The sequence below is a fragment of the Octopus bimaculoides genome, chromosome 7 (genome assembly GCF_001194135.2).
Source record: "Octopus bimaculoides isolate UCB-OBI-ISO-001 chromosome 7, ASM119413v2, whole genome shotgun sequence".
NCBI classification, from domain to species: domain Eukaryota; kingdom Metazoa; phylum Mollusca; class Cephalopoda; order Octopoda; family Octopodidae; genus Octopus; species Octopus bimaculoides.
In genome coordinates, this window is record NC_068987.1 from 48,509,791 (window position 1) to 48,530,469 (window position 20,679).

At 38.6% G+C, this 20,679-nt stretch overlaps 1 protein-coding gene across 5 annotated transcripts in view; it reads right to left on the reverse strand.

The window, feature by feature from the left end:
• Positions 1 to 19,005, reverse strand: part of LOC106873838 (uncharacterized) — a 51,817-nt gene extending 32,812 nt beyond the window's left edge. For 4 of the 5 annotated variants that reach the window (XR_008264612.1, XR_008264610.1, XR_008264611.1 and 1 more), the window contains exons 1-5: positions 18,904 to 19,005; positions 13,405 to 13,576; positions 12,176 to 12,283; positions 8,914 to 9,076; positions 1,944 to 2,081 (exon numbers count right to left, since the gene is read on the reverse strand). Coding sequence is in view for 1 of the 5 variants with exons in the window: in XM_014921349.2 (XP_014776835.1) it covers positions 1,944 to 2,081; positions 8,914 to 9,076; positions 12,176 to 12,283; positions 13,405 to 13,562 (567 nt within the window). In the remaining 4 variants the exon portion in view is untranslated. The remainder of the gene's footprint in view (positions 1 to 1,943; positions 2,082 to 8,913; positions 9,077 to 12,175; positions 12,284 to 13,404; positions 13,577 to 18,903) is intronic. The other variant, XR_008264613.1, reaches the window with a different exon arrangement.
• Positions 19,006 to 20,679: the final 1,674 nt, after the last annotated feature.

The window sequence follows — 20,679 nt, forward strand, 5'->3', positions numbered from 1 at the left end:
CACAATGCTTTTCTCTCCTTGCCATTAAAAGTAACCCCAAAACTATTTATCAGTCCTTCTTTTCTAGATGGACCAAGGAGTCCTTCCCTTTTTTTAAAATCTTTTAACTGGTTCCAGTCAGTGAATGAGGTATACAAACACATATACACAAATTTAAACACACACACATATAATAATTAAAATGAGGAAAACAGAAATTCAAATTGATGTTACAATCATTTCAGTAAACAAACATTTTAATTATTATTGCTTGTTCATCTTGTTGGACATCATTATTTGACACATGGAAGGTGGACATTAAATGATGACAAACACTTCATAGATGTACTAACTCTGTGCAAACAGACATGATGTATACAAGCCTTCATGAGTGAACTTCTAAGCATTTGAAATGTCAAAAGAATATATGTTAACTGACCAAGAAACATATTTTATACATATTGGATTGTACCTTGGATTTACAAAGTGGTCTCCTTTATAATCTATTGGAGTTTAACTGATGTTTATTCAGTTAACTGAATACTATACTAATCAGGTTTTTATATGAAGTGCTTGATTATAACTATCCCCTCAAATTTATATATATATATGTATATATATATATATATATATATATATCTGTAGTAACGCCTGCGCATGCGTAGTCTTACGCATGCGTAGAATTAAACAAGCAAGCGTTTTCCCACTCAATTCATTCTCTTTCTCCCTGCCCAGCGATTGAGCATGGACGTGTGTTTAAAGCTGTCTCTACATCTTTCGGTCTTATACGCGACAGCTCTAAAGATGTATAACTAAAGATATGTATGTTTTATCACCTAAATAAATGTTGTTTAAGTTGTTTAGTCTGGAGTTCAGCGTTCCGTCAATTTCTTTAATTTTACAGTAGAAAGTCAGGTATACAATCTAAAGATGTATAACCCACTTTCTACTAAATATATATATACGTTATTTAAAAGCAGCAGAAATATAACAAACGACTGTTACTCGGAGTTTCACATTCCTGTTAATCGGACAGTTTTGTTACTCCGGTGTATATGTATATATATATATATATATATACACATATACACACACACACAATCATCATCATGGAAGTCTATCTTCCATACTGGCACTGGTTGGATGGTTTGATATGATCAAACAAACCAGAGCATTGAGTCAAGCTCCAATGTCTGCTTTGGCATGGTTTCTACAGCTGGATGCCTTCCTTATGCCAATCATTTTACAGTGTACTGAGTGCTTTTCTTGTGACACCAGTTCAGTGAGATTGCCAAGTAACTCGCAAAACAAAGAGACAAATCCCTTGATTGAGAGGTGTTGTAATAGAGAGGGAGGTGGCTTTATGCCAGTGTTGAGAGAAACAGACACAGGAGGCTTGCTATAGACACCTGTGTTGGGAAGAAAGCTTTCCAATCATATGGCCTTGGGTTCAATTCCACAGTGCAGCATCTTGGGCAGATGTCTTCTACTTTAACTTAACCAAAAACTTTATGAGAAGACTTGGTAGACTGAAAGAAGCCCATTGTATATATGTGTTGTATGTGTGCATGTACTCTTAACTTGACCTCATGTGATAGTTGTAAATGAATCTCACTGCAATGAGTTTGAGTTTGCGTGAAAAACATGTCTGGCCATGGGAAACATTACCTTGCTTAGAAACGGATGAGGGTTGGTGATAGGAAGGGCATTCAGCCATAGAAAACTTGCTTCAATAAATTCCACTTAACCCATGCAAGCATGGAAAAGTGGACAATAAATGATGATGATGATAAACTAAGTGATAGATAGTAAAGCTTCTTCTCCTGGTAAATATATTATGCTGGTATTCTTTATCATAAAGAGTACATGAAGAGCTGGACAAGTAATTGTTTAAAAATTATATATTAAAAACTAACAAATATATAGGTTAAACAATGATGATTACAAAAAAGGAAAAAGCATACCTTGAAAAAAGAAGCAAATCGGAATTTAACAGCTCCAGTTAAATATTCAAAGTATCTTTCAAAGCGTGATATCTTTTCACTTGTTCTTCTGTCAAAGCCTTCACCCCCAATATCATTATCTCCAGGAACATAGATTTTCTGAAAAATTATGAAGGTTATATCATGCCAAGTCAGTCTGTTAAATTAACAAGGCAATATATCAAAGTTTTTCATTTTTACTCATATATTCATATCATAAAATTTGAAACAAATATGTATGTGTAAAACAGAAGTTTTCCTTCATATATAATATTTTATCTTTTACTTATTTCAATCATTAGTTTGTGGCCATGCTGGGGTACTGCCTTGAAGAATTTTTGTCAAATGAATCAACCCCAGCACTTATTTTTTTTTAAAGCTTGGTACTTATTCTATTGGTCTCATTTGCCAAACTGATAAGTTATGGGGACGTAAACAAACCAACACCTATTATCAAGTGGTGGCATGGGACAAATAAACACAAACATGACAGGCTTCTTTCAGTTTCTGTCTACCAAATCCACTTACAAGGCTTTGGTTAGCCCAAGGCTATAGCAGAAGACACTTGCCCAAGGTGTTGCGCAATGGGACTGAACCTGGAACTATGTGGCTGGGAAGAAAGCTTCTTACCACACAACTACATGTGCGCCTATAATAATAAAATTTGTTTGAACATTATTAAAAACTGAAGATGGTTTACTAGTAATATAGAGAAGTCAGTTGAAAAAAATTACTTTTGGAGATATATGCTGAAATATCTTTTTTCATACATTTCAGCAATTATTACGAAACATTCATATCTTTTTGAGTGTTACTACAATACTATTTGCTTCTTGCTAACTCTGCAGCATTAACTCATTTGTTACCATATTTCTAACAAAATTCAGTCTTTATTTCAATTAATTTTGAAAATAACGAAGAATTTAGTAAAATAATTTTGTCATTTTTAAGCTATTGTTTGGAACATAAATTAACATGATACTTTGATGGAAGTTTTTAATTTAAATCATTTTATATAACACTATAGGTGGTCTCAAGCAGGTTGGTATCAAACGGTTAAAGACACTCCCTTTCTCCAAGCTTAGATTCGAAACCAAATCTAAGGACCAAACAGGCATGAAAGAAATTTTCTTTGTCCTGTCAAAAAACTAATAGATCATCTCCTTTTGACCTCTGACCTCAGCCATGTCAGGCGAAGTTCAAATGGACAGGAGCTGACCTATTTAGACACAATCTCTGCTGCAGTATGTCTGTCCTTCTAGCTGCCATGATGGGTTATAAATACCATGGTCAGCAAAGGAACAGACAGAAAGGATCTGGTATGCAGATAGAGTGCACGAGATAGCCAACCAGTACTTTCTCAGATGAATGACGAACACATAGATATAAAACATATTCAGTTCTACCACATCATATTCACAGATGTATCCTGTTTTTTATTCTTCTCCAGCTCAAAGCAATTGGCAACAAATAAATGCAGTGAAAAATTGTGCATATCACCAGCAAATGCAAGCCTCGTAAATAAATTATTTAAACTATAAATCGATGTCATTCCATTATTTACTTCGAAGGCATCCACATGCCTATCACATCTGTTTACCTCAACACATTCTGATACACCTTTTCCACTACATTTGGTGACCCTGTCAAAGAATTGCAGCCTTCCTTTGAACCAGCTTCACCAACTTAATTGCATTTGGAAAATGAAGACATTCTTTGTACTGTGGTTAAACTTTCCATTTCGTCACCACATTTGTTGACCCCGTCAACGAATCAGTTTTCACATCACCCAGCAATGAATTAGAACTGGAAAATTGCTGTGATTGATCGGCACATAATTGCCCCCCCCCCCCGAACAGAACCCAGCGACGAACACATCCATGGTTGACATAGCATTCCAGGCAGCAATTCCTTTCACCAATCTTTTCCTTTCATCGTCCAGTGCTTTGGAATCTTCCGACTTGCGTGCATTGGTGACTCAGTGGGCATCACAGATACAGGCCCTGACAGAGCAGATAAAAGCCCTATTGCTTGGTCGAAATAATAGCTAATCACATCAATTTGGTAGACAGTCCTGAAGCTCAAGTGCCACCTGCATGAAACGTGTTGGTACCACCGAAAGTTCGGAACACGGGTGCAGAAATGCACAATCCCATGCTCGATTTCAGCATCCAGTTCGGGAAACAAGACACCCAGGACTTAAATGCAACAGAAGTTCTTAGCTCCCACCCACAAAGTTGCCTGTTTTTTGTTTGCGATCATGTAACAGGCATGCGTTTCTTTGTTGACACAGGTGCAGAAGTCAGGCAAAAGAAAAGAAATACCAGTCCGTCTTCAGGCAGTTAACCACTCACCAATTCCAACCTACGGTGAACAGTCCCTAACGTTGAATTTAGGACTATGACGCAACTTCCAGTGGGTATTTGTCATAGCTAAACTGCTGACCCCTATCTTAGGAGCTGATTTCCTGCATCATTTTGGATTCCTGGTAGACATTAAACATAGAAGACTTGTCGACAGCATCACACAACTCACTGTGTGTGGTGTAGCCACTTGTATGGCCACAGTCAGCCCAACTATTTTGCTAACAACAACTTGTCACAGCGCTATCCTGAAAGAATATCCAGACGTCACTCAACCAGTATTCCATAGTCAGCCGATCAAACATGAAGTCACTCACTACATCAAGACCAGCTGTTGCTGCACAACCCTGAAGGTTACCACCAGATCGTCTTAAGGCCGTCAAGTGACAATTCCAGCACATGCTCGGCCTTGGAATCATCCGCCCATCCAGCAGCAACTGGTCTTCACCAATACACTGCGTACCAAAAACATCATCAACCAACTGGAGAGTTTGTGGTGATTATCGATCACTAAATAACTGCACTGTAAGTAATGCATATCCTGTCCCCCATCTTCAAGACTTTTCTAGCTCGCATCTTTTCAATGATTGACCTTGAGCGAGCATACAACCAAATCCCTGTGGAACCTGCAGATATTCCGAAGACAGCAGTCACGACACCCTTCAGAATGTTTAAATTCCTGCATATACCTTTCAGTTTACGTACCGTGGCACAAACATTCTAACGGTTTATCGATACAGTTACCAGAAGTTTGCCTTTCGTCTATGCCTCCATAAACAACATACTCGTGGCCAGTAGCTCAGATGAAGGGTATGATCAACACTTGCACCTGCTATTCGAACACCTGCATGAATACGGTGTTGTTACCAACCCTAACAAGTGTTTGTTCGGAGTTGCGTCCCTTCATTTTCTTGGGCACATTGTTGATAAGGATGGCATTCGCCCACTTCCTGAGAAAGCCAAGGCCATCGTGGATTGTCCACCACCCACATCTCTCCACAAATTGCGGGAATTTCTCGGTTTAGTGAATTTTTATAGGTTTCTACCCCACTATGCAGAGTCAGCGCAACAGCTCATGGATTTAGTATGTCAGTGAACATGCAAAAACACAAACATTGCCCTGAGTGAAGAATAACTTTCCTCTTTTGCTGCCTTGGAAAAAGCATTATCTAACGCTACCATGCTGGTGTATCCCAAACCAGACGCCCCACTGTATGTACTGGTTGATGCATCTGATTCCAGAGTTGGAGGTGTGCTACAGTAGCTTGTTGATGGCATAAAGCAACTGTTGTCTTTCTTTTCCAACAGGTTAAAACCTGCTGAAACGAAATACAGCACTTTCAGTCGAGAATTATTAGCGGCATACCTGGCTGTTAAGCATTTCTGACACATGCTAGAAGGTACCAATTTTGCCATATACACCCACCACAAACCACTGGTGTATGCATTTAATAGCAAGCCTGATTGTCACTCGCTGAGAGAAGTCTGCCATCTTGACTTCATATCGAGTACACGACAGATATATTCCACATCAAAGGGCCGACCAACTCAGCGTCCAATGCACTATCACGCACGCAGATCAATGCAATGCACACCACTGCCACAATTGATCTTCCATGTATAGCAGCTGACCAGGAGAATGATGAAGAACTTCTAAAGCTCCGAAATTCGTCTCTCAAATTTCAGGAAGTTCTGGTACCACCATCCACAGCCCATATATGGTGTGATATCTCCACTGGTCACCAACGCTCTCATGTACTGCAGAAGCATCACCGTCAAGTTTTTTCTGCCCTGCATCCTTTGTCACATCCTGGTATTTGTTCCATTTAAAAGCTGATATCGACCTGTTTTGTGTGGACCAGTATCAACAAGGATAGAGAATGGACCAAGTGCCAAAAACTGAAAATCTACTGGCACATAAAATCACCGATTGGCTCCTTTTCAAAACCCCACGCATGACTTCAGCATGTACACATCGACATTGTGGGACCCCTGCCACCTTCACAGGACTGTATACACCTTCTCACCGGTGTCGATCGTTTTTCGCGGTAGCCTGAAGCTTGGCCCTTATGAGATACTTCAGCAGAAACGGTCGCCAAAATGCTGATATCCCCTTGGGTTTCACATTTTGGCACACACACAACTATCGCCACCGACAGAGGACATCAGTTCGATTCTCACCTTTTCACCAAGCTGACTCGTCTCCTTAAAAAAGCATTCGTCGAAGAGGACTTATTTCAGCACCCCCACTTCCTCAAATGGACTCAACAACTTCAGCTTCACCCATCGCAAACACTTCAGATTCTGCACAACCCCGGCACACCAAATCAGGAAGAACAGTTTGATGGCCCGCAAGGTTTGTTCAAGTCTTTCGAGTAAGTTCAAACTCTTCACCTACCCATTTTCTCAATTGAAATGTCCACATCAACACAAAAAAACAAATTGTTTATTTTTCTTATGGTTATGAACAATTTACACATACGGAACCCAAATGACACTGCATCACCTGCATACAAACCAAAAGGAAACAACGAACATTTTGTGTAAAAAAAACACATTTTTCTACATCAATGAAAACCATTTTTATAAACATTGACTAAACATTTCACAAACGAACTTTTTCCACAAACATTTTTCATTTTTCTGTCAATTCCTTGCATGTACATATGTTTTGCTCCTTGTGTGCTTACACTCACATTCTCATGTGTACTACCACTTGATCTTTTGTGCCACTGAAAGACACCTTACCTCTAGTGGTTTGTGTAATCAATAGTCGCACATCTCTTTCAACACGTCAACATGTTTCTGCCTAGGCATATACATATTGCCTAACATATTGCACACATCAACTCTGAACTTTTTTGCTTTATATTTTTATTGCTTTCACTCCCCATGTTTTTGACATGTGTTCATTTGTCTGTAAATTACACTGTATAAATTCTTTTCTGCATTATACACAAAATCACATTTTCAATATCATTCGATCTCTGTGGCTTTCTCACCAGAAGTGGGGGATAGTGTAAAAACTAACACTCCCTTTCTCCAAGCTTAGATTCGAAACCAAATCTAAGGATTCTCGCTCGTCTGAGCCACGACTGACCAAATAGGCACGAAAGAAATTTTCTTTGTCCTGTCAAAAAATGATAGATTGTGTCCCTTCGACCTCCGACCTCAGCCATGTCAGGCAAAGTTCAAATAGACAGGAGCTGACCTATTTAGACACAATCTATACTGCAGTATGTCTGTCTAGCTGTATGTCTAGCTGCCATGATGGGTTATAAATACCGTGGTCAGTAAAGGGACACACAGAAAGGATCTGGTACGCAGATAGAGTGCACGAGATAGCCAACCAGTACTTTCTCAGATGAATGATGAACACATAGACATAAAACATATTCAGTTCTACCACATCATATCCACAGATGTATCCTGTTTTTTATTCTTCTCCAGCTCAAAGCCGTTGGCAACAAATAAATGCAGTGAAAAATTGCGCATATCACCAGCAAATGCAAGCCCCATAAATAAAATATTTAAATCGATGTCATTCCATTATTTAATTTGAAGGCATCCACATGCCTATCACATCTGTTTACCTCAGCACATTCTGATACACCTTTTCCACTACACATATACAGATTAACTGGGGAACAGTGAAACTAACTATAGTCAACCTATTTGACTGGTAATGACTAGTCAGCTATATGTTCTAATATGATTAATATCCTTCTTGTCTTGATCATAGTTTTAATGTCCACTTTTCCATGTTTGCATCATACAGGATTCATTGAGGTAGATCTTCTATTGCTAGAATGCTCTCCGTTGCCAACCTCCATCTATTTCCAAGCAAGGTAATATTTTCCACTAGCTCAGACATGTTTTCTCAGGAAATTGCAAAGAAATAGTACCACTCAAATTATGGTGATGTTTGTTTACAGTCAGTGCTTGATGTCAGAACAAGACAGAAACGTTGACAATGGGTTTCTTTCCAGTTTTTGTCCAGCAAATTTACTTACAAGGCTTTAGTTGGCTCAAAGCTAAAGTAGAAGACATTTATCCAAGTGCTGTGTAGTGGGGTTGAACCTGAAATGACATGGTTGTGTAGCAACTCAAGGTACTAATCCAATACACTGAATTTTATATTTCCCAATCAACTACATTATTTTCCCAGAATGCACAGTCATCGCTGTGTGGTTAAGAAGGTGATTTCCTAACTACAAGCAAGTATCTTCTACTATAGCTCTGGACTGACCAAAGCTTTCTGGGTGTATTTCGTATATGGAAACTGAAAGATGCCCATTGCATGTGTGTGTGTATACATTTGTGTCTCCTTGTCTTGACATTACATGATAGTTGTAAGCATCACCATCATACAAGCAGTTTCATTCCTTTGAATTCTACTGTGAAAACATGCCAGCCAAGGGAAACTACTATCTCACTTGGAAAGAGGTGAGGGTTAGTGACAGGAAAAGCATCTGGTTGTCGAAATTTGCCTCATCAAATTCTATCTGACCCATATGCAAGCAAAGAAGAGTGGATGTTAAAATTGACAATGGTGATGAAAAATGCGCTCACATACATGTTCAACTCACTTTGGTTTCAGCAGCATCCTGAAAAATATTCTGCAGTCTTTGGTAATACAACTCATATTCTTCATTGGTTGCGATACTACCTTCATCCATTAGATCACCAAGGAAAAGAATGATATCTGGTGAGGAGTGGAGAAATGCCATACTAAATGAACGGCTTATGTACCTGGAAGGGAAAGAAAAAAAACATTTTTTTTATGTAACAGAAAAGGTTGCCATTTGCAGCAAAAAGGAATTTAGAATATAATGAAAGACATGTATGTCCACTTTGCTGGGTAGTTGGTATTAGGAAGGGCATCCAACTGTAAAAACTATGCCAAAACAGATACAGAAGTCTGGTGCAGGCTCCTGTAAAATCATCTAACCTATGCCAGCATGGAAGGCAGACATTGAATGATGAGGATAATGTGTGTAAAAGGTTGATAGCAACATTAAGACATTAGTCTCAATCTATCACCTTTCAACAAAAATATATCTTAGGAAACAGTAGAACAATTAATAACATAATAAAATAAGTTTTATTTTGGTGATGCTTGGCTTTACAAAACCTGTGTCATTCAGCCTGGTAGCTGCTGGTTAACTTGTAATCAGCATCTGGAGATTAAAAACTTCGTTGAGGCATCTGAGAGGAGCAAGTTGTTATTACATCGAAGGCATCATGCTAAAGAGGCTGAGAAAACGCGCGAAGCGCTTTAAGTACTGGTTTACTTCGCATGCGCACTTGAAGGGCTTCCAGGAAGGCAAGTCCCTTGCGCATGCGTAGATTGTACTTCCTTAATGGCGGCCATAAATTCGCGCCACTACATATGTAATATTTTTTCAACAGTAACAATAAAACACATTTTAAGAAAACAAGCTTCTAATAGTGCAGCCACTGCTAAGACAGTCATAGTCCAAGACATGATGGGCTAATTTCCCATAACCATTTAATGCAGGGGTCCCCACCACTACCAGACTACACAGAAAGAATTTTAAAATTTTATTTCTATTTCATTGATTATTGCAAACTGCAGGACTTTTATGCATTTCATATGTTATATGTATGCATTATATATGTAATAATTACATTATATATTATGCACTTTATTGTGTTTTGTTATGAATGTGATCCACTTGTCTGTGGAACAATTGTCTTGTATGAAATTATGCATTATTTTTCAGAGCAGGTCACTTTGGAACATTGAAGAATATGATTTTTTAAAACAAGTATTGATTCATCAGCATTGTTTAACATCCACTTTCCATGCTGGCTTGTACTGGACAGTTTGACATGGAGCTGGCCAGCTGGGAACTGTCCAGACTCCAACTGTCTGTTGTGGCATGGTTTCTACGGTTGGATGCCCTTTCTAATGCCAACTGCTTGACAGTGTGCTAAATGCTTTTTATGTGCCACCAGCACAGGTGTGTTTATGTAGCAGCGGTATGGGTGGTTTTTTGTAGCATTGGCACTCGAAAGAACAAGCTTGTATGTGTAGAAGGCAGCAATTTTACTTAGCTTGATGCATCTTATCAAGTACAACAAATCGCTACATTTCCCAGTCCCTTGTCATTTCCTCAGCATGGCCCAGCATCTGAAGATCCTTTCTCACCACTTTGTCCCATGTCTTCCTGGGTCTACCCCTTTCACAATTGGAGCTCAGCACTTTTTTATGCAGTTATCCTCATCCATATGCATTACATGACCAAACCAGTGCAGTCTTCTCTCTTGTACACATCTGATGCCTCTTATGCACAGTTTTCCTTAAATCATTTACACTCTGTTGTGTATGCACACTGACATTATCCATCCAGTGGAGTATGCTAGCTGCATTTCTTTCAAACCTTTGCAATTCCTCTGTAGTCAAAGCCCATGTTTCACTGCCATGTAAAATAGCTGTATGTACACATGCATCATACAATCTGCTTTTCACTCTCAAGGAGAGGCTCTTATTGACCAACAAAGGTAGAAGCACTCTAAACTTTGTTCAGTCTGTTCTTATTCTAGCAACTACACTTTCAGAACTTCCTTCCCCACTGCTAAGTCTCCTAGGTAACAGAAGCTATCTACTACTTCTAATGATCTCCACCAAGCATTTGAAGGGGTCTACTGTCTACACATTTTTAGTATTTATTGTACCTGCACATTTACCAGACACAAAGACTATATTCTCTGTTAACCTTCTTGTGATACCGCTACACCTCTTATGTGTCTAAAGCTTGCGCTAGGTACAACATATGTTGTTTCTACCAACACCCTTCTTACATATTGAGCAGGGCCATCTCCCAGAAGGGACTTGTGATTTGTCTGTTTTCCTACTTACTTTGGTTTTTGCTAAATTAACTCTCAGGCCCTTTGATTCCAGGCCTGGTTTCCACACCTGAAATTTCTTTCCTAGGTCAGATAGTGGTTCAATTACAAAAACAAGGTCATCAGTGTAGAGGAACTTCCAGAGACAGCCAGTCTTGAATTCCTCTGGTAAAGCCTGGAGGACTAAGATAAATAAGAGAGGCCTGAGCCTTGGTAAACTCCTACCTGTACATTGAATTCCTCGCTACACTAATTGCCAACCATCACCTTACTGGCAGCATCCCTGTACATGGTTTGTACTGCTCTCATTAACCACTCATCTATCTCTAGTTCCTGCATTAACCATCAGTGAAGGAAGCGGAGGACCTTGTCAAAGACTTTCTCCATGTCGACAAAAGCCAGGTACAGAGGTTTATTTTTGGCTAATTACTTCTCCTGTAGTTGCCTAAGCAGGAATATAACACCAGTCATGCTCTTACTTGACACAAATCCGAACTGCATCATATCTATGGTAATTCTCTTCCTAATTAATTGTGCTACGACTCTTTCTGTGTCTTACATCACCTGGTCTAGCAATTTGATGCCTCTGTAATTATTTCTGTCTAAGGCATCACCTTTGCCTTTGTAGCAGCTAACTACAATGCTGCTACACCAATCGTTGGGTATGACTCCTTTACAGATAACCTGACTAACTATACGAGTGACTAAGATATGTCCTACTCCACTACATATTTTAACCATCTAAGTTGTGATGCCCGATGGGCCAGGGGCTTTCCTTGTCTTCATATCCGCAATTGCTTTATCTACCAAGCTACTGTTGATTCAGATAGCTGGTCCCTCAGTTGGGTCTACATTTGGCAAACTCTCTATGTCCCATGTATTGTCCACATCTAGCAGCATTCCACACCTTTAGATAGTTGTTCAAACCACCACAATCATAAAATCATCTGATAGCACAAGTTGGATACATATACATACCTGTCTGCATCCCATCGTGAAAAATACCCTACTGGAAAGGCTGGCTCTCTTTGGTAACCTTGTATTTGTGGGTCTGAAACAAGCAGGAGCACCATGTCTCCATCATGTCTGGAAGAGAGGAAAAAAAGAATGGAAGTTGAGGAATGTCAACACAGATTAAATTTCTAGATTAAAATAAAACATGCAAGATTATCAGTAAACTCTTGTCATAAACACAAGACATCTTATCAATGCTGTAACAACTCTGTCAGCTTGATGCCAAAATGCCTGAGCTAATAAGAGTCAATTTTTTTTTTGATAACTTGGCTCAAAATGGATTTATGAGAAAAAATAGAAAACAAGTTAGCATAAGTCTCAAGAGCATACATGATTTGAGTAGAATACCTAAATAATAGTTTGGAAATAAAATTAAGTTGCTGGGAGCTTACAACTAGTCTATGGCATTAACCATACATACCTACAAACATATATATAAGATCATCATCAAATCATTGAATGTCCATGTTCAATACTGGTATGGGCTGGATGGTTTGACAAGCTCTGACAGGTCCAAAGACTGCATCATGCTCCATTGTCTGCTTTGGCATGGTTTCTATAGCTTCCTAATGCCAACCATTTTACAGCGCATTGGATGCTTTTTACATAGCATCTGTAGCAATGAAATCACCAAGGAACTTGCAAGACCTCTCAACTGAGGTAGGAATAGTATTGAAGGAGGTGATTTAGTGCCAGGTGATGAGATGTTAGAGTACTAATAGTACAGGCACTCCATTGGTTATGACAAGGGTTCCAGTTGATTCAATCAGTGGATCACCTGCTTGTGAAATTAATGTTTAAGTGGCTGAGCACTCCACAGACATGCATATCCTTAACATAATTCTCAGGCAGATTCAGTATGACACAGAGTGTGACACAAGGCAGGCCCTTTGAATTACAGGTACACTTCATTTTTGCCAGCCAAGTTAACTGGAGCAATGTAAAATAAGGTGTCTTGCTCAAGAACACAACGCACCATCAGGAATCAAACTTATGACTTTACAATTGTAAAGTGAATACCCTAACCACTAAGCTATGCATCTTCATGTATGAGTAGAAAGACAAAAAAAGGTCTTGCAGTAGAGGAGATACATGGCTACCTTAGTTGGGGAGGGAGGGAGAGAGAGAGGGGGAGAGAGGGTAAAACAGGATAACTATTGGAAGGGTAGAAATATGAAAGAAAACATCATTACCTTGTTTCCACAGGGATAGGTGCCCATTGGAGATAGTGGGCAAAATGTAAAACATATTCATTACCAATTATTAATAGTAAGCCAGATAGAAACAAAAAACTTTTGCTTGTAATTCTTTTAATGAGGCGAGAAGCAATGTTTGGCCCCTTAATACCCATTTGTTCTAGTCATGCTGCAAATATAAAATAAACAGATGAGTGGATATATTTTTAACGAGTTAGAAAATAAATTAACTCCAATATATTAATACTTACTGTATTCATTAACAGTTCAAATAATATAAAAACTAGCTGGACCCATGAAAACTTCACAAAAACATAAATGTAAGCATCTGTAAATTGTGTGCTGGTGCCATGAGAAATGTTTCTATATTGTGACACTTACAGAATATAGAAAGAAGTGTAAAACTGATAAATATATATACCCATCCAAAATATCTGTTACGCAAATATAAACAGAATTACTTTTTAGCCTTAAAATACATTGTACATATTCAAAGAACCTTCTTGGTTTAGTGGTACAGAATGTTCTTCTGGTATTCTTTTATTCTTTTACTTGTTTCAGTCATTTGACAGTGGCCATGCAAGAGCACCACCCTTTAGTCAAAGAAATCAACCCCTGGACTTATTCCCTGTAAGCCTGGTACTTATTCTATCAGTCTCTTCTGCAGAACAGCTAAGTTACAGGGATGCAAATACACCAACATCAGTTGTCAAGCAATGGTGGTGGGGGGGACAAACACACATAAATATATACATATACAGGAGTTGGACAAAATAATGGAAACACCTTAAAATTTCAAACAAATTTATTTTGATATGGGGTAGGAGCGCCTTTGGCAGTAATTATAACTTGAATTCTATGAGGTATGGACTCGTACAAAGTTTGAATTGTTTCCAAAGACCTGGGATGAGGTGGTGAAGCACGACCTTCGAACATTAGGCCTCACCGAGGCAATGACTAGTGACTGAGACCTTTGGAAATATGCTGTGCTTGAGAAGACCCGGCAAGCCAAGTGAGACCATAACCTGTGGGCCTGCTCGACATTCAAAGCATTGGCACCTGGTGGGACCACCCACGTTAAAAATAGGGAAGTGTAGACATTACATGTCTTTACAATTGGACATTGGACACTAAACTCTGCCTGCAAAGACCTGTTGAGGCAAGTGAAATCAAAATCAAATTCGATGACAGCACCACATAACTGGCATCTGTGCTAGTGGAGCAGTAAGAGCACCATCCGAGCATAATCGTTGCCAGGACCACTGACTGGCTCCCGTGCTGGTGGCACGTAAAAAATCACCATTCAAGCATGATCGTTACAAGCATTGCCTTACTGGCACTTGTGCTGGTAGCACGTGAAAAACAACATTCAAGCGAGGTTGTTACCAGTGCCGCTGGACTGGCTCCTGTGCAGGTAGCATGGAAAAAACACCATTTGAGTGTGGCCATTGCTAGTACCGCCTGACTGGCCCTCATTCCGGTGGCACGTAAAAGCACCCACTACACTCTCGGAGTGGTTGGCATTAGGAAGGGCATCCAGCTGTAGAAACTCTGCCAGATCAGATTGGAGCCTGGTGCAGCCATCTGGCTTGCCAGTCCTCAGTCAAACCGTCCAACCCATGCCAGCATGGAAAGCGGACGTTAAACAATGATGATGATGATGATATATAATGGGCATCTTTAAGTTTCCATCTACCAAATTCACTCGTGAGGCCTTGGTTGGTCTGAGGCTATAGTAGAAGACACTCTTTGAAGTATAGAGCTGAATTTTGTGTAGCCACCTGCAGGCAACTTTTCTTCCCCAGCCATTTTGTAGGGGATATTACTCAGTTTTCTGGACTCTTTTCACAGCTATACCCCATTCCAAATGTGCATTAGTTTTTGTATGAAAAAAAAAAGGAAGAGAGGGGGACTTGTTTGTAGAGAAAATGTTAAACGTGCCTGAAAAAAACACATGGTCTTTCCTCCCAACTAAAAGATATGAAGAACTATGGAAGAAGGCGAATAAGTACTGGGAGTGGGGGAAAGAATAGAGAACTAACACTCAATCATTCTAGAACTCGCAGAATAAAACGTAAACACCCAAAAGACTTTCCCTCTATTCATTACTAAATGTCTTTCCTTCTTCTTCATTGTTAAAAGTAAAGAAGCTAGAAAAGACCAATCATATTTCAGTCTAATTGTCATTGTAAATGACTGATGCTTTCCTTTCTCTGTCTCTATCACTTCACTCCTTTTCTCCTTGGTTAAGAGAGTGAAGGTGCATGGCTCAGTGGTTAGGGGTATTTGGCCCATGATCGTAAAGTCATGAGTATGATTCCGTGTTCTTGAGCAAGATAATCTACTTCACCTTGCTGCAGTCCACTTAACTGGCCAAAACGAGTTGTAGCTATAATTCAAAGGGGCCAACCTTGTCACATTCTGTGAGGCTGAATTTCCCTGAGAATTATGTTACGGTATGAGTGTCTGTGGAGTACTCAGCCACTTGTGCGTTAATTTTATGAGCTGACAGTTCTGTCAATCAGATAAACAGGAACCTTGTTGTCATAACCAATGGAGTGTCATTTTTTAAAAAGAGTGAAAGAAAAGGAAATGTTCCATATCGTAAGGCAAAAATGTCGTGTTTAGTATAAGCTGTGAAAGCTAAGACAAAATTATTGCTATTCTGTCGTGTATTCACCCTCGACTCATGCTCAGTTTGATAACAACAGCCTGCACATCAGTGTTTATCTGTAAAACCCACAAATGCTGCTGTTAAGACTGAATTAGCACCCATAGTGACCCTAACAACTAAAAAAGATTTTCCTGCCCCTGTATAGGATCTTTTTTCATTTTCTTCCAACCACTTGAAGGTTCATCTTGCTCCAGTCTACTCAGCTGGCCAAAATGAGTTGTAGCTGTAATTGAAAGGGGCCAGCCTTGTCATATTCTGTATGAGGCTGAATTGCCCTGAGAACTACGTTAATGGTATGCATGTCTGTGGAGTACTCAGCCACTTGCGAGTTAATTTTATCCTCATATGGTAATGAAAAGTGAGTGACATCCAATATTTGCTGTAGTTATTTGTCTTTGATTTAACAATGTGTCTATGTATCAACTTTTCTTTTGATTTATGTGTCTACTTTTCTTGCAATATATATATCAGTCTATTCTGAAAATACTGATAAACATTTAAAAACAGAAAACGAACTGTCACCACTCACTGTCTCTCTCACTTCCTCTCTTCCGCTTTACCATTCACCTTTTCCTTTGAAGTGTGACACACACCACAGGTATGTATGTACGAAAATGAAATGCTGGCATATTAATATTACTGATAAATATAATTTTTTAAAAATATAATTGCTCGATTTTATGATATGCAAGTATAGTATCCAAGTTGCTTGTTAAGTGACTTTTCAACACCAGAAAGCTGAGACTGCAGGATTAAGTCCATTAATTTTGTTGCATCATCATTTTAATATCTACTTTTCCATACTTGCTTAAGTTGGACAGTTTATCAAGGTAAATTTCCTAGGGCTGGATGGCCTTCCTGTTGTCAATTCTCACCTGTTTCCAAATAAGGCAATATTTTCGCTTGGCCCAAACATGTTTTCCATGAAAGGCTGAAACAGTATCACTGGTATGAGTGATGCTTGTTTTACAAACTATCATGTGATATCAAGACAAGGGTACACACAAGCATTCATATATTTCCCTATGGCCAGACATGTTTTTGCAAAATATTGGTTTCAAATTTTGGTACAGGGCTAGCAATTTCAGGGCTGGGAGGAAGTCAATTACATTGATCTCAGTACTCAACTGGTACTTATTTTATTGACCCCTAAAAGAATGAAAGGCAAAGTCGACCTAATCGGAATTTTAACTTAATACACAGACAGACATAATGCCATTAAGCATTTTGCCTGGCATGTTAACAATTCTGTCAGCTTGCCTTTTTGTAGAATATTGAAAGTGAATGACACTGCTTACTTGATACAATAACACTTATTACAAATATCACATGATGTCAAGACAAGGAAACATATATTTATGCATGATGGGCTTCTTTTAGTTTCTGTCTACCAAAACCACACACAAGGATTTTCAGCTATGGGCTTGTTTGGCCTTGAGTTGAAGTTCCCCAAGTACCACGCAGTGAGACTGAACTAAAAAAAAAAAAACCCGAAAATTATGTAGTGAGAAGCAAACTTCTTTACCAAATATCCATGACTGCACCTATATACATTAATTCAAATCAAAATTTGTAGATTGATTCCGAATAAATTATTTGGCGCAAGTAAAGAATACGTACACTCGGTGTTTAGGGTTAAGGGTTAGGATTAGGGTTTTTGTTATGTCGAAAGTGGGTGGTGTACGTATTCTTTACCTCCGCCAATTATTTTAAACAATTTAAGCACATAGCACTTAGAGAAAATACTTTCCACCTTAAATCTGAACTGTACTTTTGATGAGTCCCTTTCATCAAGCAGTGCAATTTTCTTAAAAGAAACCGAACTGCCGTTGAGTTAATTAGTGGAAACGGAGCCCCTCTAGAAAATGAAGATCATAATTCATCCAACAAGAGTATTGTTTTTATATTACCACCTTGACTCAATGTTATCCTCTTTTATTTTCTTATAAGTGAGCTTAGATGGTGCGATATGGCAGTATCCTGAAGAAAGACAAACATGTGTTCGAAATAAGGCGACTAGATTTCAACTGTTATCGTCAAGCAGAATGAAGATGTGACACATGTTTCATTTACAGAACAGGAAAGCTTTTTCAATATTTAATTGATGCCAACATCAAGTTTGAAGGATGCTGTTTACAGTTTATAAGAAAAATAATCTCTGGACTGGTGGATCATTGTTCAGAATTTATTATAGTGTTGCAAACACTAATACTTATTTAGTTGGTAATTTTTCAATAACCTAAATTTGTTGTCTAGCTGATTATCATATAAATCTTTTAACCAAATAAAACAGTGTTATGGTGATTTTTAAATTTACGCATTCAAATTAAAGCGTATAAAACGTGAAAATTCCTCACTAGTATTAAATAATTAAGTGAATAATATTATGAAAACGGGAACCCAATGTATTCAATCATTCAAACATTTCTTATTTTATAGGTTTTTAACTTTTAAAATTCATGTGTGTAACAACATTCGTATAACATTTATGTCACGAAATGATCGTAAACAAAATAGTAGCGACATATTCGTAATTTAAAGGAATATATATATCAGCGATCATGAATCCGGAATTCATATTCAAACACTGGGAAATAGATACTGAAGCTAATTTAATTTGCACGTAAGTTTCTATATGTAAATGTATGGTTAATTCGAATGAATGGCGAGGAAGAAATATTAGAGCACCTGCTGTTAATAGTACATTGGGGAGTAAAACAAGTTTTTTAACAAGAATTGCAATCAATAATTAGAGGACTTCATAACAATGAACTTGAGTGGAATTCCGCATATTTTGTTAAGCAAAAGATAAACAGCCTTACCTAATTACACATGTTTCTTATTAAACCTGTCTGCTATTGCTGTGGGATGAAAAAATTTCTAAAGTAACCATGTGACTTCCGGTTGGTCTTTAAACAGCGGTGCTATCTCCCACTTGGGATATGTTTCCTGCGTGCATTTTTTATTTATTGTCTTAATTTATAGGAAGCACAACGCCTAATACTGTTCGATTTTTTAATATAAGGACAAATGTTCCATATTTTGGATGATTGGGAAGTGTGATCGCAATATCGGAGTATAACGTATCGTTTTTAACTGCAGCAAAAATCGTTTTACATCCTGTAGGGCAGTGTGTCGTTGGCTCCAACCAAGGGTTTTATTCCTACTTCACGTCTGACAATTTCAAATTGTCCATGCTTAAAATTGTGAATAATATAAAGCAGAAGTGTACAATTCAGGTACTGTTCAGTACTTACTTGTATAAAATTGTTTTAAGCCTAGTGAGATGGATAACATTCTGTCAATACTAGGAGCTTGTTCACAGGTCCTTTTCCACTAGTACAATTAATTTGTCATGTGTGGTACAGCACTTCGACAGTTGTAGCTAATAGTAACAGACAGGGTCAAATTTTGCAGTAAGTTCCCTCCAGTGTGCATCAAGCTTGTTCTTGAAGGCATTGACTCATGGAGCTGCAACCACACTGTTTGGAAGACTGTTCCAGGTGGTAGTCACACGCTGTATGAAAAAGCAGCTTCTAATGTTGAGCCTGCAGTGTGATCTTTCCAATTTCAGGCTGTGTCCTTTTGTACTTCTGCCTTGGAAGTAGTTGAATTGGGGGCGGTTGGTCAGGTACAGGCCATGCATATACTTGTACATGTTGATCATATTCCCCCTGAGATGGCGATGTTCGAGACTAGGCAAGTTTCGTGCAGCCAAGTGCTCTGGGTATGGCTTTTCTTTCAAGGATGCAATGAGTTTGGTGGCACGCCTCTGAACTTCCTCCAACTCGCAACACATTGCCAAACTGTGTGTCCATATTCAAGAATCGGGTGAACTAGAGACTTTTACAGCTGGACGAAGACAACAAGGGTGATGAAGTCAAATGATCGTTGGATGACTCCAAGGATTCGATTTGCTTTTACAGTTGCTTGGTTTATGTGGTTCCTGAAAGTCAACCCTTTGTCGATCAAGACGCCAAGATCCCCCTCTACCGCACTTTCTGCTAGCTCAATCACAGTCTGTTCCCCCTGTGCATCATGGCCACTCATGTAGTATTTCCTGTCCGTCTTCGGGTTCCCCACTCTCAAGATGGAGTTCTTTAGCATGTCTAAAACTTTCCACAAATAAAGCCTATAAATACAGTCAATAAAGGCACCAATTTTGCAGAGTGTCAAGATGTCCAAGCTGGTATGATGTTCTCCACTCTTGCTTTGAATTACAATCTCTCAATTGCTGTTCTGACAGCTGCATATTTAATTGAAAATATCAAAGAAGACATGACGACACCTGTATATTCACTGAATATGACAAAACCAAGCCCAAGTGTTAAACATTTTCCTTACATGTCATATGTTATTTCCACTTTACTGTTTCCATTAATTGCATGAACATCTTTTTATACTAATGCAACACAATAAATAATGTTGAAATGCTTACAGTGCTGTGAAATTACTACATGAATTTTTCTGTTAACTTGGTTTTATATGGGAACTAGCAGAAATATCCAGTGTTGCCTGGATTAAAGAAAATAATGAAATTCGAAAATGCCTTTTAGATCTCTAACATGACACATGGATTATGCAGTTCTCAACAGTAA